This window comes from Salvia splendens, chromosome 16 (assembly GCF_004379255.2).
Source record: "Salvia splendens isolate huo1 chromosome 16, SspV2, whole genome shotgun sequence".
NCBI lineage: Eukaryota > Viridiplantae > Streptophyta > Magnoliopsida > Lamiales > Lamiaceae > Salvia > Salvia splendens.
In genome coordinates, this window is record NC_056047.1 from 16,704,036 (window position 1) to 16,719,930 (window position 15,895).

Genomic DNA, 15,895 nt, shown 5'->3' on the forward strand with positions numbered 1-15,895 from the left:
TGCCTTCCAAATCCGAAATTACAAGTATTCTGGGTTTCCTTTAATTGCATTTGATTTATTTCCCGCGCTTAAGATAGAAACATTCATTAATTAATTAATGTCTGCTATAGACTTAATTAATTAACATATTTCGAATTCCAAGAGTGGACTTAGCAAGAAACTCTTATTTATTATTCATAGAGTAATCAAACTCCAACTAGCTAGGTTCCGAATAATAAAACCTCGTTTCGAGCTCCTCTTGTGGATGTTATCAAACGAGAATCTCCTCGCGCACGTTTCAACATAATAGCAATCCTAGCACCTCTAGATAATGATCACCACTACTCAATATACCTGGATCGTTGGGTTACGAAAAACCCGCACCTTTGGTAAGTCAAAGTAGTGGATACTCAATATCGTATGCTCAATGCTAACGTACATTGGTTAAGAAATTAATTATCAAGACCTCGTCTTTCAGTAGATAGCATAAAGACTCGTCTTGCTGTTAGATCCATTCAGTGCTATACCACACCAACGTCATCTTATTTCAATAAGGTTTAGAAATAATCGGACTGACATTGCAACCTTTCGCGATAGGTAGTTTAGGCCTATCTAGGTTGTGAAATTCTTATTTTTCTTTGTTTAGAACTGACCGTGTTACCTTAAATTGGACGACGCCCACAACCGGTCTACTAAAACAAAGACTTAGACTTTGTTACGTTTGCTCATACATTTAAATATGCAATAAACAACCATTAAATGTAAGACATAACAACATTATGATAAAAATAATCTATTGCATTTATTGGAAAATAACCATTAGAGTTTTACAGTATCCAATCACTCGAAAGGTGATTTCTAGTATACAAAACCCTAACATATACGTCCAGTGAGATAAACCGGCTGATACAAAGGGCCTTGCAGTCGGCGGTACCTCGACCTCGACCTCGACCCGTTGTCCACCGACGAGCAGTGATTGAACGGGATCACGTAGCTGCACATCAGCGGCTATATGAAGACTACTTCGCACATGAGCCGTATTTATGTAATTTTTTTAATCTACCTTTTTTTTAGTTAATGTACTTTTTTTAAAATTAAATATTATTATTGAATTTTCTCGTATTTGTGTTGTAAATTTAATTCCGTATTTTGTGTGAGTGCTAATTATTTGTTTTTTATAATTTTGTTTATTGTGGCTAGCCTATGGCTAGCCTATTGCTTGTCCTGATGATGTGGCATGAGGAGTTTTTAGTACTGATGATGTGACATGAGGAGTTTGTGGCTAAGCTATGGCTGACCTATTGCTATTGGAGATGATGCTCTAGAGAATCAGTTTCGCCGCTCGACGTCTAGTTTTGCAATCAAATTAAAGTAAATTATAAATTAAGTATAGTTCTAAACTCTTGACAGTTTATCTCACTATATTAAATCAAAAATATGGTCTTAATGTTTATATTTCTTTAATTCATTCATAAAACGTTGAAACTCCAACCCTAGGACTATGTTCATCAGTAACCATTCAACCCAACTCAACCATTCACTTTTCCAATATTTAATTAATTTATATCTCCTCCACATCATCTTCCACGTCATTATTATTCATCCAACCCAACCATACATTTTTGATAGTTTATCAATGACCACCCAATCACATCATTTTATATTAATTTTTATTATATTTTATAATAATATTATTACATGAAATATTAGTATTACACAATAAAATTTATAAAAAAAATACCATAAATGACAAACTAAAAATTATAAAAATAGACAAATGAAAAATATGAATTATAAAGAGAAAAGATGAAATTATTTTGTGTATAAAACTATAGCAAATGTGGTTCCTATTTATAGAGGATGAAAAATTATGAATTTTGGTGTAACTTTTATAAAATTTTAACATAACATGTAAAAGATATATAAATTTTATAAAAATAAATTATCAACCCATGATATTATGCCACTTGGCACAATCTCATTGGCTAAATCAATAAATGACTGGGCAACCAAGTGGTTGAAGAGAGATGGAGACCTTCAATTCCATTTTTTTTAATTGGGTAATGACGTGGAGGTCGGCCTCCACCAACCGATAAACTTGGTCTAAAGGTACGCAGTGACCCGCTAAGGGGAGGGCCTAACCCACTGTCTACCAGAAGTACACCTCTCAAGGCATCACACTTGTCCTGAGAGTTGTTGCAACTACACGACAGTAGTGAGATTTGATCCTTGGCTATTCATACAAATATGTCCCTCCGGAACCAACTGCGCTTCTTCTGCGGACTATTATGAATAATAGTAGTTTGCACGCGAAGGAAATAATAGTACTCCTAATCACGAATTATTATGAAAAGAAAAAATAAAAAGATTATGGCTTATTATTAATCAGAGCAATTTATGATACTGTCGCAATTTCTAAGATATTTTTTTGAAGACCTTCTTCCTATGTTTAAACCGTAACATTTTAGACCATGCACATATATAGCAATAAAGTTTGAAATATATACCCTTTTTGCACTATCCTTCAAATTCAAGAAATAAGAATAGAAATAGGAGTTGTTTGATGTGCTCTTATATGTGGATAGTCTGTAAGCAGTGTAGGATGAATTTATTTTTCCCACCAATGTTTCACACTTTCACTTAAAATGGGCTGAAAAGGACGAATTAAGTTGACAGGAATCTTCACAAGATTATGCTTATTGATTCCTAAAACCACACTTTTTTTAATCGAAGTTGACCCCATTCAACTGTTGTTAATTGTTCAAGTTGAGGAAATCTGCGACATCTTGATAGTGAAAGGAATGAAATGATTGATTTACTCATTCCAAATTTACAGTAACACTTTTTATTGATCATACATAGAGGCTATTGATTGGTTGCTTGCTTCACCACAAAAAGATGGAAGTTGTGATGCCTTTTTACTAAGTTGAAAAGGCTGCAACATTTGATAGTTATGAGCTACTTTTTGATATGTAAATGTTGATCAAAACAAGCTGTTGAATTTCAGTAGATTTTTTATGAAACTTATATAGAAAATCTTTGATGGAGATGGAGGGGAGAGGCTACTCAGAGTTTTACAGGAACACGAGCGAGGAGCTTCTTATCAAGATGATGATGGAGAGCCCCGTTGGAATACCAGCTCCGACAATGGAGATGTTGGGATTCAAGAACCTCACGCAGAGTTTCCGAACAGACAGCGAGGAGCTCTTCAAGAGCTGGCTCACAAATGGAGAGGCAAGCAGCTATTTTTTTATACCTCATGTGTTTGCATTGGTTTCTTGAAAAGATATAAATTTTGATGCTAAAGTTGGATGTTTTGTGATGATTTTGTGTTTGATGAATTTTTTCTACTTATGTTTGCTTGATCTGTCTGGGATTTGTTGCTTGTGTTTGTTTGATAAATTTGAAATGAGGAAACAAGAAAGACACACTTCAGTTTATTCTTTGGAAATGAATTAGGCCACAAATCCTGATCAAGTGAAAGCTACTGAAGTTGGATGTCTTTTTTCTATTACCAGAACAGTAGCTGCCATTCAGCAGGCCTCGGGCATCACCCTCGACAAGCATCAAGAAGGTCAGACCATGTGTATGATTTGTTACTTCTGTGAAAATGGATCACAAATCAACATAAGTTAGATGACATTTCTCATTTCCTTTAAAAAAACAGGATCTCCACAGAACTAGCTGGTTTGAGCAATCAAAACTCGGCTGCAGTGCAGAAGAAGATGAACGAAGATACGTTCCAACAAACCAGTTATGCGGCTGCTGCTGATTCTTCTACTGATCTTGAATCAGCAAGGTGAGAGACTTCAAGAATCAATCCTTCAAATCCATTATATTTATATATAAATTGATTTATTTCTACAAAACTATAAAAAATGAAAATGGCTCTTGTTTTCATCAGAAGTGGAGTTGAGAAAGGGGTGCAGGCTAGCAATCTGTTTCTGACGAAGGTAAGAAGATGAACTAACTTCCCAATCAAACTACTCGAAGATATTCTCGAATTCAATCTCCGCCACTGATACAAATGCAGGCATGGTTCAACAGTTCTCAGCCTATGACAAGGAGCAGATCATCTGAATTGAGGTACATCTTCTGCAGCATACTAAGTCACTAAAAAACCGCGTTTTTTGCCTGATCATAGGCCTAATTTCCTCTTACCTTATGTGATCATATCGTTTCTTGAAGGAGGAAATATGTTGCAATGCAAAACTCACAAACACCAATAGGACTTGAGGCCATGATTCAACAACAAGAAAACACACACTTCAACTTTTACAATAACATGTCAACAATCTATGAGAATGCAACTCATTTCAATACATCATCATCATTCATGTCTCCATCCATTTCCTCTTTTTCCACTTTCAACAACCCCCAAATGGGACACGAGGACAAGATCTCGTCTGTCGTGAGCATGCTCAAGGGAACGTTAGAGAGCAAGAAAGTCGAGAGAGAGGCCGTTGAGGGCACCTACTATGATAGTGGTGCAGCACAAGTGTTAAGCCATGGTTGCTTCAACCAAGAGTTATTTGAGAATCAAGGGACTTTTGGGGATGTTTCTTTGCTCGGAGACGATGAGACGAGGGTGCTGCAGACGATAGAGGAGTCGTTGATGGAGGGCATTATGGGACCTCTCAACCAGACGAGTACACTGTCAAGGGAGCCATCTCAGAGCGAGTCCTGTGTTGCTGCACCCATGGCTTCGGGTGGTGTCGATGTATACGACGATCTTTGCATTTCTGCACAAGCTCCTAGTGTTTGTGAGAGCTCAAGGCATATAATGGGGACAAGAAGAAGCCCTGAAGATAGTTCAAGGAGTAGAGGTATTGATCACATTCTTGAAATTTTGTTAAGAAAGATGATTTCTTTTTCTTTTGATGTTGATATTTCTCCTTTTGAATTTTGAATTGCAGATGTTAGAGAACGTGTGTATGATAGCTCAAGAGACGATCAAAAGGTAATGACCAAATGAATTTGATTGTCTTCTAATGTTTCATAAGAATAGCATTTTTCTAATATGAAAAAAAAAACATTGCAAAAATTGATGACACCTTTTTTTTTGTTATGATTAGCAGCAAGAAGGACTAGTTAGATATGGATCCATCAAATCATCTGGTTCAGGTATCAGCTATTTTATTAGCATTCTTGCAAAATAGAAATTGCATTTTCACATTGTTTGGAAAATAGGGTATGAAAATGAGTTTGAAATAAATGAATCCTAGAAAGAAGAGAGAATTTTCAAACACAAATTATGATTAGAGGATCACAAAGTCCCAACTTAACATGATGAGATATCGTTTTTGGATGCTATGCAGTGGACAGAGGAGATCCCACAAAAAAACGTAGGGTGGAGCGATCACGCAAGTACGTATTTACTTACTTAATCATATCTCGATGTTCAGTGACTATCAATTCAACTTATCAATTCTATCACAAATAAGTGATTCTTGATGCATTTTTGAAGGATGGCCGAGGCTAAGGAGAAAAGTTCGACATTGCCTGTGGCATCGGACATGCAATCCGTCCTGAAACGGTGTGAGAATCTTGAGAAGGAAGTGCGTTCACTTAAACTCAACTTGGCCTTCATGAACAGGTGAACAGAACACTTCACTCAGTTTTTCCCCTTCAATTATATGCTACATTTAGTGAAATAGATCTAACAAAGATTATATACGCAGAAAGGATTCTGAGCAGACAAAACAAATCGAAGAGCTTCTGAAACAGAATCAGGATCTGGGAGGTGAAAAGGAACGATTACTCGAAGAGATTGAGAGGATCGTTTCACAAACTGGCAAAATGTAACTATTTTAACCCTAACCAAAACTCTGCTACCATTCAACATTTCTTGTACTATCATTAATTCATTATCCTATAAAAAACAAAACAAAAAAAAAGTGGGGAACGTCAATTTTGTGCACAAGGACAAAATGTACAAGCATCAAATTTATGCTCTCATCTTGTAATAGTATATCCAAGAATGTGGAAAAAGATTCACAATACAATACCAAAATACCTAATGTAGCACATAAAATACCACCATTCCCATCTCATCACATAAGAATGAAACGAATATTAGTTGGTAAGATGTTTTCCTTCCAACCAATAAGTTGGGGGGTACGAGTCACCTTGTATGCACGAATGACCTGAATGTGTGTGTATGTGCGTAACAACTCTAAAAATAAGTAAACAACCTTATATAGTAACTAGAAGAGAACGAAGCATTAACAAACTATGCAACTATAAAAAACAAACCACAGATATGTCAAAAGCTTAGCAACGGAAATTGGGAGAGTCTCAGCTCTTCTTTTTTAAAGTCTCGTGACTAATATATGACACACCAATTTTTACAAGCTAAATATAAACTATACATTTATGGTCCTCATAGAAAGGCAGCTACCTACAGCAGAACCAGACGACTAGTTGCTAAAATTGTTATTTTTGGGTCTCTATTACAAAACTGCAATTGTTTCATGCCTTAGAGATGCAGGTTTCAAACTTGTCAACAGCACAAATGGAAAATGGAGTGCCTTTTTTAATGTGAACATCTATACGTCTATGACAACCCGAGCCTTTTCACGTATTGAATGGTGACCCAACTCATAAAGGAAAAATACACTCCAAAGAAACAAACTCGCTTTAATAAAATAGTACTTGGGTAAGGCATGGATGTCCAGGATGCAAAGAGTCGGCGAAGTATGACTAGCAATGGGTAGACAACTCCGATGAAGGGAACGGATAGCAAGGACATTAGAAAGCCGGAAATAGCTCCAGCTATTAGATCCCATCTCCACAGCTGTATTGATCCCCAACTGGAAAACCATGACTTGAGTAACCTTGTGGACCTGAAATGATACAAGCAACTATTGACCAGAAAAAGGTAAAGGGGTAATATGAAGTTACAGAAAAAGGATAACTTTCATAAATATATTTACAATCGCATAAGCAGCAAAGTTTCTTCAATGCATAAAGACTAGTATGAAGACAAATTATGGCATGCTGATGCTGCAGAAAAAAAGAAGGGTAAATACCATCAATCACTGTTTGCGATATTTTATATTTGTGTCATAACATAAGCATATTCACAAATCATGCTCTAAGCATCAATATCCTGGCTACAGCAATTAGGCCCGTCCACATTAACATACATGAAAAAAACAGTGTTGTTTCACACATTCTGTTTGTTATTCCACTTAATAAAAGACTGACACATGGCTCCAACTCTTCAAAAAAAGACATGAATTCTTTAATCAAACAATGCATTGTACTTTTTGTATAATCCATGTTGCCAACTTGGCAAATATGGCCCGAAATGACGAAATCAGAGTGCCAACAAGGCAAAATGGGTCTGATTTCGGTCATCAGAATACAACTGTGAAAAAACTGGGAAAACTAATAAATGTTGGAGTGTTAATGGTATCTACCCAACAAATTATTCATAATGTGTTTTTGAGCCAATAATAAATACGATCAGATACTAAATCATCAGTCGAGAATTTGTACAAAATAATTACAACTAGGAATATAGACATCAAAGCAGCATCCGAAAAGATCAACAAGATACATACATGTATTTAACAGCAAAAGTTTACTTTCTTGATATAAACAGTTGGACTGACTTACAAAGGCCGTGTTTCAAGTTACAATCATCTATCTAGAGCAAGCTTAATCGCCATAAAATTTCTGCAGCAACATAGCAACATGTCTTTTCTATATCATTATAAATTAACAAGAAGTGATTAAGCCACATTCCAATTTTGGTTCCAGAAAATTGATTACAAGACTAAGGACCCTCCACCAAATGAAATCTGTCCTATGGAACTCTACCTATCGGACAAAATGGCTGCCTCAGCTAATTAAATATGGTCTGTGTGTGCAAAAGGGGGAAGATTAAAGTGTTCAAAGTGCTAAGTCGCAAAGCTCTGGAGCAGCATGCGGTGCCAGGTATTTTACATACAACATACTTCATGATTTAAGAGCTTACAGCAAAGCTGAGCTACCTTTTACACTGTCCCGTGCTATAAAACAGTATAGAAGACTATTGATTTTACATAATTAAATATGAATACACATTTTAAGAGGTGTGTCAGAGAAGCTCAACTCAAAACCTATCTTGCAACCTGACACAACATAAGACTGCTCTTATAACCAAATAATATGACAAGTTGACACCGATAATTTCAGTTATCTATGATACAACTAGGAATCCCCAAGTGTAAATATGAGCATCATGTAAACATAAAAAACCTAGATGAGAAACCTACAGCTCCAAAACTATTAATGGGAATAATATATACTTACAGTATGGAATATCGTTTAAGCATCTCGACAGTAGAAGGGTCCTCAGCTTGGCAATTGAATAAACCGTCGTTATTCATATTAACCTTAGAAATACCAAGAGTGTACCAGCACTCGTACGTTTCATTTACCTGAAAAATCAGATATGCTAGGATGTAATCACATACCAATGGAAGTATAATTTAAAATTAGGTAACTACATACATCTCTTAGAATCCAAGAGCTGAAGGGAACAAACTCTGAAAGCTAAAGATCCTTTCAGATCATCATTCTAGCTTGAAATTTTTACCAAAAGGCTAAGTATCGAAGGTTCACCTTAAATTTATCCTTGGTCAACCAGGCAGCACCAAAATTGGGTCTACAGTTGTATGGAAGAGCTTCATTTGGGGCTTCTGCTGATGCAAACCTTGCTTGTCCTGAATGATCTACATATTCAACCTGAGAATATAAGAGAAAATGCATTTGCAGTTAAATAGCTAGAAAGATGCATTAGGAAACAAATTACAAAAGAGGCACACCAAAAATCTGACACTAGTAGATTAACTGAATTGGCACCATAAAGCATACTCACATGCCGGAATATTTAGTAAATGGAATGTATACTAGTGAAAGGATCGTGTAAACCAAAAATTACAGTGAAATGATTGAAAGCCACCCATGTCATTGATATGGAAATCATTCACAGGCCCAAGTGTTTATGTTACCTCATAGTATGATATTATTTGTCAGACATGACCTAAATCAAGTCCCAGAAAGTTTTTTTCAATCTACCTAGTGGCAGAGATCAGGAGTAGATACTTGTTTCCAAGCAAATACTATCCAGGTCATGGGACACTATGTCACTCATAGGCATATGACCACCTTTAAAGCTATACTAGCTGATGCTGAACTTTATCAGCATGAACAGGGTGGTTTCAGAGGCTTCCTGCGTTACTACAGTTGGATGCTCTTTGAGCTATCAAGGGCCCAGTATAAATATTCAATGGAGAAATACATAATGTCCAGCCGAACTAATTTAGAATAATGCTAAGTGGCAGGAGTTCTCAAACTTCAAATATTAACTGCCGTTAAACCCTCAATGTTCTTCGATATTTTACTAGAACCAACATTTTGCAATTAAAAGAAGCCAAATGACTTAATAAGGGTACATCGTAGAGCATTATAAATGTTCTCGAGGGTCGCAAATTGCTATAAATAAATTTATACTTAAAAGCCACAGAGATCAGCAATCTAACAGGAAGTATTTTTCAAAAATGTCAAAAAAATGCAATCACCTCAAAAACAGAAGCCCAGTAGTAGTCATAATGGCACCGATACTTTTTCCGTTCAAAAGAGTAAAACACATGTTTGCCTTTATAATTCATAAGACCTAATTCACAGACCTTGGATGACCTCAGATCCACACCTGCATACACATCAAGATCAGTGACCTGAGATAGAGAAAAGAAATATATGAATGTGCACAAACAACAAAAACACGGTGTTGAAACAGTCACATTAACCTTTGAAACAAAATTTACTATCAAAATAAGATTCACTATTCATATTGTGATCTAAACTTTTCTTTTTCGGAGAAACCAAATAAACTTTCCAGATGATGTAATAATGACTTATATTCTTCAAACCAACTTCTACATCACACAAATGTATTTTACTTCCAATTTCATGAGCTTGATTAAATTCTTCAAACCAACTTACTACATCACACAAATGTATTTTACAGCTATCCAATTTCATGAACTTGATAACAATGCTGAAAGAAAGACCGTTAACTACGATACAAATGAACTAAAAAGGCCAAATAGACTCCTGACAACAACCACACACGAGGAAACGAAGTCACGAAAGCATTAAACACTCAAAAAATTACTACTCCAATTCCCCCTCACTACTCGATATATCATCATCAATAACTAAGCTGAAGCAGCAAATCGCTAAAATTCAGCACAGAGAAACAAAATCCAGTCATCTATTACAAATTAAAAAATGAATATAATCAGAGCGCTGAGTGCTTACAGCTGGAAACTATTCTGCAGCGAGACTGAACCGAAATCGGGCTCCAAATTGATAAATTCCCGATCAAAACTGCGAAGTACAGAACCGAAAATGAAAGCAGCATAATCATTACGAAAGCAAAAGCGACGGCGAAGCACGAACGAAGAAACGAGCGACGGAGAGTGGTGCCGCCGTCGCTGCTATCCCTCAGCTCTTCTTCGCTATTCTCCGGCGAATCCATGAGGGGGACGAATCTATTCTAATAGGTTGCGCGGTTTTCTCTCAGACGGAAATCCGGCCACCGGAAATTTCATCCGGTGATCGGAGTTTCAGTAGTAGGTAGTTGTGCTCCGTTGTTTAATTCGCGTTTGTTTGTGAATACAAAATTTGCTTTATTTCCCCAAAAATAGATAAATCTTTTTCACATTAGCATTTTTAAAGAGTGGTGGTAGTGGTGCAAATAAGCATATTTAAATACTACTCGAAAATAATTTGTCATTTATTTAATTTGAATTTATTTTCTTTTTATTTATTCTTTTCTCTTTTCAATATTATCAATTGGAAAAGATATTACGTGTGGTAGTTCATTTATGTCTGTTCAATATGAGATTCTCGGTTCTATGCATGTAAATATACTTTTAACATTAATGTTTTATAAATTTAGAATGAGTTTGTTATGCATAGTATGATTTAACAGCATTATCGTATTATTGGATCTGTTAGAGTTTTGTTATCAGGTGTAGTCGTTCGTTTGATTCACTCTAATGATGAGATTTACAATTATGTTTTTCATGCAAACTTTTAATTTATTGGATCTGGTAGAGTTTTGTTATCAAGTGTAGTCGTTCATTTGATTCACTCTAATGATGAGATTTACAATTATGGTTTTCATGCAAACTTTTAACATTTGTGTTTCTAGATCAGAATATGTTTGGTATGCATGGTATGAATTGACAATATTATCATGTTATTGCACCTGCTTAAATTATGTTATTGTGTCGTCGTTAATTTGTGTCACTCCAATGATAAGATTTTTTTGTTCGTGTTCACCACGTAATTCTTCCCTATAACTAAAATGTGTTTGGTATGTATAGTATAAATTGATTTAAATTCATAGCTTACATACGTCGAGGCCGACCACATATAGGTTCCGCATGCATAATATGAGTTGAAACCAAATGTTTCGATTAGTTCTACTATAGTTGATTGAGTTAAACCTAATCAACAACTATCAACAAGTAGTGGTAGTGACTATAAAGGTAAATTATTGATGGTTGATTGGTTGTATCATGGGTCGTCCAACTAAGGGGGGGGAGATGGAGCAACGACATTAGCCTAGTTGTTGGTGCACAGACTGAATTATACTATCAATCTGAATCATCAAATGTGTTTATTTAATAAATTCCATATTTATCACTAATCTTGAAAAACAGTCGTAGTTTCAACTTGTCACAAAAAAGGAAAGGGATTATTTTTGCTGCCACACATGATTTTGAATAACATTGCAAGTTTGGCACAACTTTTATTTCTTTTTAAGTCGGGTTGTTGCAACTTTTTTTAGTTAAAATTTATTAGTGGAAAAAACTCACTTTTGCGTGTAAACCTTTTAATTTTGTTTCGCATTTAGTATGAAAAATCTAAAATTGGAATATGCATAACCAGAGACCAGACCATGAGATAACCTTCGTATAAATGGTGATAATATCATAATTTTCTGTGTAAACTTGAAAAAAAAAAAAACATACTACATTTCAACCATTTCAATTATATCTCACACTTATACATCTATTAACATGTTAGTTTGTTACTTACCCATAAACTATCATCACACAAATCCTAAAATCGTCGATTAATCATGGTTTACCATTCTCTGATAATTCCTGTATATTTCATTTCATCAATACACATTCTACGAATGAGATACGAGCATCAAATTTATTGGATCAAGATCCGAGGGTCGTGAAGATGGTGGAGTCTTCAAGGATCCGGACACCACTTAGAGCAAACGAAGCAAAATCTGACCTATCTCAACATTGATCTTCAATGGAATCATATCAATGATGCCTAGGCAAGGAAAAGCATGGATAAAACATAATCGTTATGATGTTTCCAGAATATAACAACATTTCAGAAGGCAGTAGCATCATGTGGCATACATATAAATTTATAAAAATAATTAATAAAAAACTCTGAGATCATCAGAGCTAATTGGTCAGCATCAAGTTAATATTACTCTACTTCATTTCCTATTTGGACCAAACAACTATCGATCATAGATGTTTTTATCAGTATGAATGGATCAAACAGAATGGGCATACTGCCAAGTGTTTGCTACCTAAAATTGTTGTACTCCTTAAAAGAACATGACTAGATGCCTAGTAGCATACAGTGCGCTGAATAATTTACTAGCGCCTTGATGAGACAGGCTCGATATAGATTTATGAGAGCAGAACTTGTACCATCTTCTAATAGTACTTAAAATAAATTGGAATAAATGGAGTATGCAGGAATTCACATGATCGTATTTCAGCTCAAGGTGACACTTTATGTTTATGTCATTGCACAAAGGACAAATAGAACCCGTCACAGATATAAAATTATAGTAATTCAAGAGAGGACAGCTTACATGTGACAACTTTGACTAATATATCTCATCATCAGGGATATCTGGTGTCAAAAACTTTTTGGGATCTTTGCTGATCTCCAAGTAATCGAATGTAGATGACTTAACCTTGTCAGGAACGGGCTCGAGCGGAATAATGCTATCTCCATCAATGACTCCATCAATTATGCCATATTCAACTGCTTCAATTGGGGACATGTAGCGATCTCTATCAATATCCTTCTCAACTTGTTCATATGATCGACCGGTAAATTCGGAAATGATTGTTGTTACATTCTTCTTGTTATGCATTACTTCCCGGGCTTGAATTTCCACATCTATGGCTTGCCCACTAGCACCCCCAAGTGGTTGGTGTATCATTATCCTTGTGTTAGGCATTGCATAGCGTTTCCCTTTAGTACCACCGCCAAGGATGATGGAAGCTGTTGATGCAGAAATGCCTAGTGCAATTGTGGAAACATCAGCCCTCACTAGGCGCACAACATCAAAGATGGCCATTGTAGCACTGGAGTACGACAAAGATTAGTACTGTACAAGTCAGTAAGTAAATTAAGGACTAAAGAAAGCTTAATCTTGAGTATAATCGTAAAGTTCAAATGAAGAAATTATTACATAATGAATAAGCGGTGAAAAGGATTACAGTAAATAATGTACAACATGACAGGTTCTCACATTGGCGTGTGATCTCTCTGTAAGAAATTAGTCAACAGTCACCACGATGCATGTTTCGAAAATAGAAGATAATAAATGACCTCAAGTGAAGAGTTGGACATGCGACATATGTCCTTGTTCACCAAATACAACATCAGAATAGGCGTAACATAGAATATTTACTAAAATAGTTATTCAGCTTTCGACGCTTCCATATCCTATTTTTTTCCCATCTAACTGCCTCAATTTGAATCAAGTGTGGGATCTCAGTGTCATTAATTCTTTTTACACAGCACACGACTGACTTATGCGCCACATTGTACATGAGTGCATGCATCTCATACAACGAACTGGATAAATAATACAGTGAGACAACATTGTTCTAAAAGAAGTTAAATAGCATGACACTTAGTGGAGAAGACAGTAAAACCACATCACAATGATCACACTATGTTTCAATTAGTAATCTTTTTGAGGTGCTCATAACAGAAATTCATGGTACAATCTGTCATTCGTTTACATCCAATCATAACAATGTCAGTGTCTATGCATCGTTGTAGTTACAAAACCAGCAAAATCCACCATATTTAGCAGCTACAAGATCTAGAGTTTAATCTCAGGAACTAATAAATAAAAGGGGAACCGTGTAAAAAACCCAATATCGATAGTCTACAGATGCATAACATAATCGCTTAACCGACTGATATGCCATCAGAAATATTATTATCGACCTAACTATTCAACAAGGGCATTATTTCACCAACATACCGGTAACAGGAATGCCTTCAATTTCAAAAATGGAGAATAAACTCAACAATCACCGTATAAACATCACATCCTAGGGCTTAATATAGAATTTTCCAACACAAAGTATTAGAAATGAGCCACTCACCCCTTAAAAGGCCTCATAAGGGGAGGTTATCGGAGGGTTATCCACACTTATATAGGTGAGCTAGGATCGTTACCAAGTCGATGTGAGACAAGAATTATGAATTTTAACACTCCCCTCACGTGTGGGCCGGAATGACACATCGGACTTCCATCACGTGGGTAGGCAAGAGAAGAGATAAAGAGATATAATCCATCATCGACTTGGGCCCGCTCTGATACCATATTAGAAATGGGTCACTCACCCCTTAAAATGCCCATAAAGGGAGGGTTATCCACTCTTATATAGGTGAGCTAGGATCGTTACCAAGTCGATGTGTGACAAGAATTATGAATTTTAACACGAAGCTATCAAAATATAATGTCATATTCCCCAAACTTAGCTCCCTATATCTAGTTTAAAACCCTAAATCCACGCCCAATATAACTTCCGATACTCAACTTAGAACATACCATTCAAAAATTTATCCGATTCGTTTGAACTAAACCCTTGTAAAACATTGAAACCCCCAAAATTGGATTCATACGAAGAACACAACCCTACCTGAGCGAGCCACCAGCGGAATTGATGAAGAGCCGGATATCCTTGGTAGAATCCTGAGCGTCCAGCAGAAGGAGCTGACTGATGATGGCGTCGGCGACGAAATCATCAATGCTGTTCCCGAGGAACACAATCCTCTCCTTAAGCAGCAGCCCCATGGCGTCGGCCTCGGCGCCGCGCATGGCAGTGGCGGGAGACTGCTGCGCCGCGGGGGAGAGGTGCGTGAGGAGGGAATCAGGGTAGGTGAGCGTCTGCGGACTGAAGGAAGAAAGCGAGCATTTGAGGGGGGAAGTTAGGGATTTAGGAGCACGGAGGAATTGCGCGGAGGGTGAAGGGCCGGGGAGGTGAGAGAGGCGGCGGAAGGCGGGGAGAGAGCGGTGGGTTAGCGGCGTGGAGAGGATGAGAGAGTCCATTGCTGCTGGTCTGAGAAGTGAAGAGTTTGGTGCAGCTGCCGAATGAGAGAGAAGATGAGGTGAGAGAAAGAGTAGAGAGTTGGATTACTGAGACAAGTTACAAATGCAAATAATCTGTGAATTGGGCTCCTTTGTCCCGGCCCATTTGTTTTAATTTTTTTCGTACTCCAAATTTTAATTTAAAAAAATATGGCATATCCTTATTGAAATTTGAAGGTAATTATGTTAAACAGCTATTATTATGAATATAAAGTTGCTGTTACAAATAAAAGTTATAATAGAGTGATCCCTCGTCTCATGGAGTCATATTTAATTTTGGCACGAATTTTTAAAAAGAGTAAAGAAGAGTGGATTGACATTCCATAAATAATTCAAAACACAAAAAAAGAATACGCCAAACATGATGGAGGAGACCCATGCGGGCGTATTCCATAAGAATGTGAAAAAATAACTTCACAAATAGTGTCGTTTGAAGTTGTAATTTTGTTTTATTATCAATGAAATCAT

The 15,895-nt window shown here is 36.4% G+C and overlaps 3 protein-coding genes across 7 annotated transcripts; 1 reads left to right on the forward strand and 2 right to left on the reverse strand.

Moving 5' to 3' along the window:
* Window positions 1-2,834: 2,834 nt before the first annotated feature.
* On the forward strand, window positions 2,835-8,274 carry LOC121772447 (protein CYCLOPS-like). Of its 4 annotated transcripts, none has more exons than XM_042169563.1 (12): window positions 2,835-3,213; window positions 3,498-3,553; window positions 3,647-3,778; window positions 3,884-3,932; window positions 4,013-4,065; window positions 4,168-4,805; window positions 4,896-4,939; window positions 5,055-5,103; window positions 5,298-5,346; window positions 5,447-5,575; window positions 5,661-5,780; window positions 7,747-8,274. In XM_042169563.1, the coding sequence occupies exons 1-12, from the start codon at window positions 3,022-3,024 to the stop codon at window positions 7,871-7,873; spliced, it is 1,638 nt and encodes a 545-aa protein (XP_042025497.1). In that variant the 5' UTR covers window positions 2,835-3,021; the 3' UTR covers window positions 7,874-8,274. The 4 variants fall into 4 exon arrangements, with proteins under 4 accessions (XP_042025497.1, XP_042025498.1, XP_042025499.1 ...); XM_042169564.1 differs by having other exon boundaries at window positions 5,058-5,103; XM_042169565.1 differs by lacking the exon at window positions 7,747-8,274 and having other exon boundaries at window positions 5,661-5,902.
* On the reverse strand, window positions 6,253-10,703 carry LOC121772448. Its single transcript, XM_042169567.1, has 5 exons — window positions 10,294-10,703; window positions 9,552-9,682; window positions 8,593-8,715; window positions 8,281-8,408; window positions 6,253-6,824 (listed from the first exon to the last, which is right to left on the reverse strand). The coding sequence occupies exons 1-5, from the start codon at window positions 10,511-10,513 to the stop codon at window positions 6,536-6,538; spliced, it is 891 nt and encodes a 296-aa protein (XP_042025501.1). The 5' UTR covers window positions 10,514-10,703; the 3' UTR covers window positions 6,253-6,535.
* A 1,293-nt stretch (window positions 10,704-11,996) lies between these two features.
* LOC121770740 (ATP-dependent Clp protease proteolytic subunit 4, chloroplastic-like) lies at window positions 11,997-15,481 on the reverse strand. 2 transcript variants are annotated; one of them, XM_042167508.1, is made up of 3 exons: window positions 14,979-15,481; window positions 12,899-13,400; window positions 11,997-12,336 (listed from the first exon to the last, which is right to left on the reverse strand). In XM_042167508.1, the coding sequence occupies exons 1-2, from the start codon at window positions 15,386-15,388 to the stop codon at window positions 12,914-12,916; spliced, it is 897 nt and encodes a 298-aa protein (XP_042023442.1). In that variant the 5' UTR covers window positions 15,389-15,481; the 3' UTR covers window positions 11,997-12,336; window positions 12,899-12,913. The 2 variants fall into 2 exon arrangements, with proteins under 2 accessions (XP_042023442.1, XP_042023440.1); XM_042167506.1 differs by lacking the exon at window positions 11,997-12,336 and having other exon boundaries at window positions 12,775-13,400.
* Window positions 15,482-15,895: the final 414 nt, after the last annotated feature.

What these genes read in the sequence shown, in the direction of transcription:
- LOC121772447 (XM_042169563.1), top strand. Translation starts at nt 3,022, where the DNA reads ATGGAGATGGAGGGGAGAGGCTACTCAGAGTTTTACAGGAACACGAGC. An exon ending in GCTGGCTCACAAATGGAGAG is followed by an intron (nt 3,214 to 3,497) that starts GCAAGCAGCTAT and finishes TTCTATTACCAG; the next exon opens with AACAGTAGCTGCCATTCAGC. An exon ending in GTTTCACAAACTGGCAAAAT is followed by an intron (nt 5,781 to 7,746) that starts GTAACTATTTTA and finishes TTTTGGTTCCAG; the next exon opens with AAAATTGATTACAAGACTAA.
- LOC121772448 (XM_042169567.1), bottom strand. Translation starts at nt 10,513, where the DNA reads ATGGATTCGCCGGAGAATAGCGAAGAAGAGCTGAGGGATAGCAGCGAC. An exon ending in CTGCAGAATAGTTTCCAGCT is followed by an intron (nt 9,683 to 10,293) that starts GTAAGCACTCAG and finishes ATGTGTATGCAG; the next exon opens with GTGTGGATCTGAGGTCATCC. An exon ending in ACTGGGCTTCTGTTTTTGAG is followed by an intron (nt 8,716 to 9,551) that starts GTGATTGCATTT and finishes TTATATTCTCAG; the next exon opens with GTTGAATATGTAGATCATTC.
- LOC121770740 (XM_042167508.1), bottom strand. Translation starts at nt 15,388, where the DNA reads ATGGACTCTCTCATCCTCTCCACGCCGCTAACCCACCGCTCTCTCCCC. An exon ending in TCCGCTGGTGGCTCGCTCAG is followed by an intron (nt 13,401 to 14,978) that starts GTAGGGTTGTGT and finishes GTCGTACTCCAG; the next exon opens with TGCTACAATGGCCATCTTTG.